This window comes from Vespa velutina, chromosome 7 (assembly GCF_912470025.1).
Source record: "Vespa velutina chromosome 7, iVesVel2.1, whole genome shotgun sequence".
NCBI classification, from domain to species: Eukaryota; Metazoa; Arthropoda; class Insecta; order Hymenoptera; family Vespidae; genus Vespa; species Vespa velutina.
The window spans coordinates 1545001-1555000 of record NC_062194.1 but is presented as its reverse complement, the minus strand read 5'-3'; the positions used below and the strand labels follow the sequence as shown (position 1 = coordinate 1555000).

The 10000-nt window shown below is 31.4% G+C and overlaps 1 protein-coding gene across 4 annotated transcripts in view; it reads left to right on the top strand.

The window, feature by feature from the left end:
• LOC124950734 (dual specificity protein kinase splA) overlaps positions 1 to 10000 on the top strand; it is a 183996-nt gene that overhangs the window by 58330 nt on the left and 115666 nt on the right. For 2 of the 4 annotated variants that reach the window (XM_047497913.1, XM_047497912.1), the window contains exon 1: positions 8509 to 9501. The exons of the other annotated variants lie outside the window; for them this stretch is intronic. In XM_047497913.1, the coding sequence (XP_047353869.1) occupies positions 9497 to 9501 (5 nt within the window). In that variant the 5' untranslated portion in view covers positions 8509 to 9496. Of the gene's footprint in view, positions 1 to 8508; positions 9502 to 10000 lie in introns of those variants that run through there. 4 annotated transcript variants of the gene reach the window in all.

The window sequence follows — 10000 nt, the reverse complement described above, 5'->3', positions numbered from 1 at the left end:
TTTTCCCGTTATCTCGTCCGTTATCATCAGTATGATTCATCCAATATTCGATTATATTGCTTTTCGACTGAATCGGCTCGGTTTCTTTTTCTTCTCTCTTCTTGTTTCCTTTTACTGTCTTTTTTTTTCTCTCTCTCTCTCTCTCTCTTTTTTTTTCTTTTTTTTTTTTTTTTTTTATTTCAATTCGCTCGCATCAATATCGCAGTTTCTTTTCAACAAGGTTAATTTTAATATCGAAGCTCGTCGTAGTACCAAATTACAGAGAAAGAGAGAAAGAGAGAGAGAAAGAGAGAGAGAGTCAGAGAGATAGAAAGAGAGAGATAGAGAGGGAGAGAGAGAGAGAGAGAGAGAGAAGGTCGTATTTTTATCTGAAATTTGTGCTTGTTAGATCGGTGACAGTTAATTACGCATGAAAAATCGGTGTTGGTGGGCCACCGAACCGAATATGAGTATAAATATGTCTATATTTACGATGTCTCATTCGGTTTGTCTCCAAAAGATGGATGCCAGCTGTCATCTCTGAATGAAAAAGCGTGAATTATTGCACGTTATCGCAAGTAACGTTATGGCGCTTTCCCTCAAAGATATATCTCTCGTTACGTACATTTCTTCTTTTTTTTTCTTTTTCTCTTCTCCTTTTTTTCTTTTCTCTTCTTTTATTTTTTTTTTCTTTTCCTTTTTTTTTTTTTTTTTCTTTTTTTTTTTTTATCGGACGTTTATTCCGACGATTCTTCGTTTTCTCATTTTCCCTTTCGATTTCGTCGGATATATTTCTCACTTTGTATACACGATAATATTTTTATGTAGGAGAAAAAGAGAGAGAGAGAGAGAGAGAGAATTAAGAAAAAAAATTATGAAATTAAAGAAATGATGAAATTAAAGAAAAAAAAAAGAAAAGAAAAAATTATGGGAAAAAAAAATAATTACTAATCGTACGAATCGTTTAGTCATTTCGATATTAAAACGAAATACCGTAGTTCGAAGGAAAGAACGAATTTCTTTTTTCAATTTTTGTTTTTTTTATTCTCGTCAGATCAGATTTCAAAGGAAATATTTCTTTTTTTTTGCTTTTCTTTTCTATATTAAAAATCATCGTTTCACATTATCATATTCAAAAATTATGGAAGAAAAAAAAATATATATATATATATAAAATAAGGATCGTGTTTAATATATCCTATTGCATTGAAGTGTACGATAGAGAAAAAGGAAAACGAAGAAGAAGAAGAAGAAAAAAAAAAGAAAAAGAAAAAAGAAAAAAGAAAAAAGAAGGAAAGGAAAAAAAGCATGAAAGATTCGATCGGATATTAGAAAATATTTTTTCCTTTTTCCAGTGTGAAATGCGGAATCTGCGAAATCAATATTCGCCGTGTGTTCTCCCCGTTGCATCCATCGCTCGACGTATAGCAATATATATATATATATAGATATATGTATAATACATATCCGTCCTGTATGTATATATTACTTGTATATACACACATACATACACATACACACACCATGTAAAGTGTATCTATCATATGATATTTCACACCGAACGTTAGCGAGAGAACGAGCATCCAACCCTCTCCTTCTCGTTTGTGTTCCCGCGCGAAAATGTCACATCAAAGATATTCAAGCCAACGAGGTTGCTGGCCATTCGCGAAGCTAATACCAAAGTCCTGTCCATAAGTCACTTATGTAAATACAGGAGATGGAAACACGCGTCGTAGCGCGACGATGTAATAGCGCATATATATATATATATATATATATATATATAAATGTATATATATATAGATATAGATATATATGTACATGTTATATATAACCATGCTGTATACAAATTCAATTGGAAATTTCAACGATGAAATTTCCCGCCCTCGTGTGAAAGTCCAATTTCTCTATGCATTTCTTCCTCGAATTTGACGTATTGTTTATCGTTTTGTACATTTGGTCCCGTCTCGATGTCAATGTTACTCGATGAAATTTTATTCGAACGAATTGCGACCGAAAGGATCGACATTTGTCGGATTTTTTTCTTTTTTTTTTTTTTTTTGTTTTGTTTTTGTTTTCCTTTGGTTTTTTATTTATTTTTTTTTTTTTTCTTTGGACTACGATTTCTTTCAGAATGCATGTAAAATACATAAATATTCATGTAGAATATTTACATTCTTTAAATCAACATTGAAATGTGAAATTTTTAAATCGATTTAAATTAATATTATTTAAATCGAATTTGTAAAATATTTTTATATTTATTTTTTGATAAGTTTGTTTGAAAAAAAGTAAAAAGAAATGAAAAATAAAAAAGAAAGGACAATTTCTTTTTTTTTCTTTTTTTTTTTTTTCATCATCACGATTAACAATAAATTTAATATTTACGAAATTATTATCGTCTGTCAAATTTATTATCATTTTACATTTAATAAACCTTGAATGCCTAATTGAAACAACTTGTAATATAATATAATATAATATAATATAATATAATATAATATAATACAATATAATATATTTTCTTATATATTTGTATAATGAGTATGAAATTTTTTCTCTATATAAAGGAAGAAGGCAATGGCCTAGGGAGAATTTAACAAACGTGCCGGTACCGATTTATTTTTATATATTCATTGTTCACAGTTTTAATAGGCCAATGAAAAAGATTGTGGGTGGACGGATGGGCATTGAAAGGTTTCGCAAAAAAGAGAAAAAAAGAAAAAAGAAGAAACGAAAAAAAAAGTAAAGGAAGAAAAAAGAAAAAGAAAGAAAAACTGTTTAATGAGATCCTCTCTTCTTTGCTTTTACGTTCACCATTGGTAGAGATCTCTGTTGAAAGGGCCAGAAGAAAAGGGCCGATGGGGAAGAAAAAACGAAAGAATCGAGCAAAGCCTCTCACAATTGCCTATCTTTTCCCTCTCACTCTTTCCCTCTCTCTCTCTCTCTCTCTCTCTCTCTCTCTCTCTCTCTCTCTCTCTCTCTCTCTCTCTTTAATATCCAAGAAGTTCATGTGGCATTAAAGAAAAGACTTTTGCGTCTAATGCATTTCTTTTTTCGTTTAACTTTTTTTAATGTATTTTTTTTCTTTTTTTTTCTTTTTTTTCTTTTTTTTTTTTTTTATATTATATTAATTAATCGTAATATCAAACTTCTCTTTTTCACTCTTTTCTTCTTTTTCGTCTCTTTAATTTTTCCTTCGATAAGGTAAAACGATATACCGTTTGTTGTTTTTCTTTTTCTCTTTTTTTCTTTTTTTTTTTTTTTTTCTTCATCGTAATATTAAATTTGAAAATTTGAAAAATCTTTATTATTTGACGGAGAATTCGATCGGGTCTTTGAAAAAATATTGATCGTCAAATATTCTCGATTAGATATTGATTCATCAATATTTAAATGCATTTGAAATGCAATCGTATATATCGTTATATACTAATCGAATAGAGAGAATCTAATCGGTCTGTCGGTTTGATGGATTGGAAATATATTCCTCCTTTATAAGTTCTTACGATGAAACCAATCGATCTTATCGAAGGTTATATCGTCGATCTGACGTACCCAAGTATTCGATTACAACGACAACAATAACAACAGTAGTAGCGAGTTCTGCGGAGAATGACGATGGCAATTTTCGATTTGAAAATCGATCAAGGTACCTTTTTCGATGGTATTATCGAGCACACTTTTTATTCGAATTTCTTCTCCTTCTTCATCTAATTCCTTTTTTTTTTTTTTTTTTCATTCGTTCGTTTCTTATCTTTTTTCTTCTTTCTGATTCTCGATAACGATCGATAAAATGCGTTAACTTAAATGGGAGAATAGGGGGTGAGTTTAAAGAGATAAAGAGAGACAGATAGAAATTACCCTAAATTTTACTAGTGAATGTACGCTGATTTATTGAATTGCAAACGAGCTTTTGTGAATCGTCGTTCATTACGTTGATGCGTGGAATAAACGCTGAACTATGCGAATCGTTTTCTCTTCATCGCGTCGTAGGGGCTGCAACGTTTAGGGTGGATGCCTATAAAATTTTGTTTTGTGTTTCGATTTCTCGTTAATTTGTCGCTTGCTGTTAAACATTCGTTCGATTTAATAGACGATCGTATAGACCTATCTGGATTTGTAATAAATTGCAATGATTCTTCAAATAAATTTTTTCTGCAGTCGAAATTTTTTATTTCATGTTTTTTTTTTTTTTTTAATTAATACAATATAATGGAAATATTAATTAATATAATTATACGAGATATTTTTAAATAATTTTTAAAGTCGATCAGACATTTTATTGCTTTTTTTTTTTTTTTTTTTTTTTTTTTTTTTTTTTTTTTTTTTTTTTTTTTTTTTTTTTTTACTTTAAATCATACTAATGTTATTATTATTACTTACGACTAGTCGTGGTTTTTTTGTTTATCCTTCGATGCCAATTGACGTGATTCTAATTTTCATGTTCCTAAAATATTTTTAGACAATTCGATTGAGTGAGTCTTTTTTCATTTCTTCTTATAAATTAAATTAAATCAATGTTATTATTACGTTAGTGAATCTTTTTACGTCGTTTCGATAATAGGTCGTAGATTCTCTTTGATTAACTATTAAATTTCGATCGATAACGTTCTTATAATTGTGAAGAGATCATTAAAAAAAAAAAAAAAAAAAAAAAAAAAAAAAAAAAAAGAAACAATTTCAAAATTTCAATCCATAACGCATTTAATCGCAAAAGATTATTATTACATAAAAATCATAATACCCGGATATTGTGACGTGTCATAATCGAAACAATACCCCTCGTCGATATATCGTCAAGATTTTCCGCATCGAATCGTCGAATTCTCCGAGATGTGCTAGTCGGGGGTGGGTTAGAAGGGGGTTATATAGAGGTATAGTGGAACGATACAAGTGGTGAAAAAGAGAGAGAGAGAAAGAGTGAGAGAGGAAGAAGGAAGGAGGGTTGTCTGGTTGCGCAATATGTCGCATAATTTGACCATTCCTCGTTCCACGCGTTTCTTGAAAAATGCTTCGGAGGGAACAAAGTTCGAACATATGTAGGCTTCTAGTATGTACGATACGTACTTACATATGAACGATCCCGTACGAGAAAAAAATATATTTCGAAATATCTGTGTATTGGTGTAAGCAGATAGGTTAGAGATACGCAAATTCGCTTTCTCTTTCAAAGAGAAAGTCCTTAGGTTGATCCTTCAAAAAGTATCAGAATTACTTTCTCTCAATTTTAAACGAGATATAAAATAAGAGAGAAAAGATAAAAGAAATAAGAAAATTTCGACATTTTATTCTTCGAGCAACGTCATATATACATTTTGATTCTAATCTTAAATATTTCATTTTCACGATTCTTTTCTTTTATTTCCTTCTATTTGTTTTTCTTTACTCTCGATAACGTATATTTCATTCATCGACATGTATATATATATATATATTTTTTTTTGTTTGTATAATAAAAAAATAAAAAAGAAAATATAATGTCCATAAAAATTGTCAAAAAATTTTTCTATCCGAACATTTATTATTGAAGAATAAAAACTTTTCTTTTTTCTGTTTTTTTTTTTTTTTTTACAAGATTTATATTTCAAAAATCGTAACGTCATCTATGTACCTACGTATATAAAATAACACGTCCTATTTTATAGAAAGATCTACAAAATTTAGGACGTTTAAAAAGAAAAAGAAAAAGAAAAATAATAATAATAATAATAATAATAATAATGATAATAATAATAATAATAATAGTAATAATAAGAAGAAGAAGAAGAAGAAAAAGAAGAAGAAAAAGAAGAAGAAAAAGAAGAAGAAGAAGAAGAAGAAGAAGAAGAAGAAGAAGAAGAAGAAAAGAAAATAAAAAAGAGTATTTAAATTTTAATCATAGTAAAAATGTAATATCCAGTAATATTACGTTATCACTGATATGTACTTACTTACTTAGTTATCTAAGATGTCGTCATCTTGAAATATGTAAAGTTATTCCCTGAAAAGATTCGAAAGAGGACAGCGCTGAGATCTTTTCGTTTTCGAATCTTTCGTCGAGACGTAGATAGAAGCTTTTCCATCCCTTTTTTTTTCTGTAAGATGGAGAGGGGCGGGTAAAAGAAGGGAGAGGATAGGAGAGGTTGAGAGAGAGAGAGAGAGGGAGGGGTGGAAAGGTGAGGGGTTAGGAGGGATGGTTACGTTACACTCGTAAAACGTTTGGTATATATGGCGACTGAAACAGGTGCGAGTCTTCGTACTTGTAAGAGGAATGACAAAGATAGATAGATAGATAGATAGATAGAGAGAGAGAGAGAGAAAAAGTGAGAAAGTGGGTGGAAAAGAGAGTGGGAGGAAGATAAGGAGGGTGACGAGGAGGGAACGGGAGGATGGGGGGAGGGAGAGAGGGACAAGCTAGGGATGGATGGATATTATCATACTCCTGAATACAAAAGGCTCCTTTCCAAAGGCGAAGGCAAAGTTTTCCGGTGAGAAAGCGTGTCGAGTGCTTTCCAACTACGTGTAGAAAGAGAGTAGGAAAGAAAAGATGAGAGAGAGAGAGAGAGAGAGAGAGAGAGAACAAAAAGAGGAAAAAAATCGCTTCGGTTGTTCTCGATAATTTTTTGCGGGAATATTCATCGCTCCCCCTTCTTATTTTATTTTTTTCTTGTTTTTTTTTTTTTTTTTTTTTTTTTTTTTTTTTTTTTTTTTTTTTTCTTTACATATATATATATATATGTATGTATGTATATATGTATGTAAGTATGTATGTATGTATATGTATTATAAAAAAAAAAAAAAAGAAAAAAAACAAATTCAACGGAAGAAGTTGACGTTTTTATATAACGTAAAAAATTATGACACAAATTTCTCTAACGTATGGAGATAAAAAGTATATAATATAATAAATTTATATCTTTAAAAGTATTAATAAAAAATAAATAATGACGCTAAAGATAGGCAAGTGTAAAAGCGTGAAACATGTTTGGCTTCTCCGTTATTATTCGACGCGAGAAATTTCAAAATTCTCGTCAATAGTCGTTAAAATTTTCAAACGATCATTAAGCTCTCGAATATGTATGTATTTGGGCTTTACGTTATATCTTTTATTTTATTTTATCGTTTCTTTTTTTTTTTTTTTTTCCTTCATTTATTTATTTTTCAAAAATTTTTTTTATTCCTTCTCGTTATTTTTTTTTTTTTTTATCGCCGTGATTATGAGACTACCATCGCGAATATAAACACACAAACACACACACACACACACGTTATATATATAGGCGTCGTTGGGTTATCGTGTTGTTCTATGTCAAAGGCGTAGTACACGCGACGCGACGGAGAAATTGGAATTCGTTGCAATTTGCAATTAACCTCGTCCGTTGGCCGACGAAACCATCGTGTCCAAGCCCATCTCTCGTGACGGTGATGCTAATATTTCGTGCCGGACAACAACTTTTGCGTTGTTTGCGCTTACCGTTCGATACTGCCAACCCGTTAAACTTTATAACAAAATGTCGACAATTTTTTTTTCTATTTTTTCTTCTATTCCTTTATATATACATGTTTTACTTTTTTTTTTCTTCTTTTTTTTTTTTTTTTTTAATATATAAAAATGATACATTTTTGCCAATGCGAATCAATTCAGAATCAAATTCATATTTTTGTATTACATTAATTATACAATTTTCTTATCGATAAACTGAATCTATTAATTAGTCCAATTAATCAACAATCGAGAGAGAAAGATAGAGAGGGAGAGAGAGGGAGGGAGGGAGAGAGAGAGAGAGAGAGAGAGAGAGAGTAAAATCTTTTTAATATATTATAAAATATATTTTTCATACTAACATACATGTATATATATATATATATATATATATATATATATATGTACATGTATTTTCATAATTACAATATATAGCGGTTATTGTTGTAACTTTGGTAACGTGGCACGAATCGAGATGAAACACGTCGCCGCGTCGGGAATTATGAAACTCCTCTGTGTGCCGAAGGTTTTATCGAGTGGAGAGAGAGAAGAGACGAGACGAGACATTTAAAGTTAATTCGATAACGGCGGTGCCGCAGCCGCCGCTGCGACATACTTTATTTAATATATAAATAAATTAGAACATTGTAAGATAGGATATTAAACGTCTCGTGAAAAGGGTTTTCTTTCTTTTTTCTTTTCTCTCCTCTTACCCTTCTCTCATTTTTCTTCAATATCTCTTTGATGAGTCCAAAATGTGGTAAAAAAAAAAGAAAAAAAAAACAAAAAAAAAGAAAAGAAAAAAAATAAAATAAAAAAGAAGAAAAGAAGGAATTCAAAGGAGAGACACGAGAGGTTGTCGTCAATTTCTCCAATTTTTATTCTCAATCAAAGACTGATCAAAGACGTATTTCTTTTCGCATCATAAAAAATATGATGTAGTAAGTGCCAAGTAAAAAAGCACAAAAAGAAAAATGAAAAAGGAAGCAGTAGTTTCGATCGTTTCGTTCCTGAAATGTAATATTTAATTGAAAAAAAAAAAAAAAAAAAAAAAAAAAAAAAAAAAAAATCACATCCTATCAATTCAGAGTTGATTGATCGCTTCAAAAAAAAAAAAAGAAAAAAGAAAAAGAAAAAAAAAAGAAAAAAAAAGAGAAAGAAAAAGGACTTAATTCCTTAGATATCGTAAGATAACCTGGTAGGAAAAGGTGGGGAAAAAAAAAAAAACGGGAAGACGGATAATACGAGTTTCAAAAAGATAATATAAGTTTTTTCCCGCGCAACTTTAAACTTAGTAGAACGATTACGCCGATAGATGGGATTGGTGAGACGAGGTCCGCGAAGTTGCGCAATCGATATGCGATATATCGCGACTACCCCGCCATGTCGCTAACCCCGCGCATGCGTCAACACTTTGCCGCTCCGATTGGCCGGCGATGATGTCATGCAGTCACCCCTAGCTCTCTGATATCATCTGCGGGCTTTTCTGCAGTCCACACCGACCACTCGAGCGGCGTAGCCGCGACAAACGGTAGATTTTCGTTAGACAAGACAGACAGATAGAAAGAAAGAGAAAGAGAAAGAGAGAGAGAGAGAGAGAGAGAGAGAGAGAAAAAGAGAAAGAGAGATAGATAGATAGATAGATAGAGAAAGAGAGAGAGAGAGAGAGAGAGAGTGTAGTGCTCTGTTGTCAAGTTAAACTATCTCTAAACTTTCGTCGCGTGTTGTGCAAATAAAAGGACTGATATATACAAATAAAGAGAGAGAGAGAGAGAGAAAGAGAGAAAGAGAGAGAGAGAGAGAGAGACAGTTATAACTTTTGGCGTCATATATACAACAAAGTACGTCATCGACTCGTCGTCATTCGGAGATCAACGGAATCCATCTCGAGATTGACCTCAAGTTATATACCATCGTTTCTCTTCTCGAAAGGACGAGAGAGAGAGAGAGAGAGAGAGAGAGAGAGAGAGGGAGAATAGAAGAGGGAGAAACGAGCTTCGTGCTGTCGCTTATCGTCACTACTTTTCCTTCTGGCCGTTGTCGTTGTCGTCAATGAGGTGAGTCCTTTTCGTTGAAGCTTTTCCCTCCGTTCTCTGTGTGTGTCTGTGTGTGTGTCTGTGTGTGAGTGTATGTGTATATGCGTGTCAGGAGCTAACGACCTCCAGTTAACGAGAGAGAGAGAGAGAGAGAGAGAGAGAGAGAGAGAGGGAGAGAGAGATAGAGAAAATCCGATCGTGAGAATAATAGAGACAGATAGATAGTTTCTAATTGAAATTTTTATTTTATATTTTATTATACAATATATCTATATATCTTTCATTATATTTTGTAGAGATATATCGAAAGTATATCTGATTAATTATTATATTCAGAGAGACAAAGAGAGAGATCATTCGTTCGTTATTAGAATAATTACGATGGGATTATAATTCGTAAGAAATGTAATTTTCTTTTTAATTCGTGACACGTTTAATGGAACGTTAAGTATTTAGAAAGAATTTGCGTAGTTAGATAAATGTGTCCTATGAAAAACACGTGGATTGATTTTAATTGATG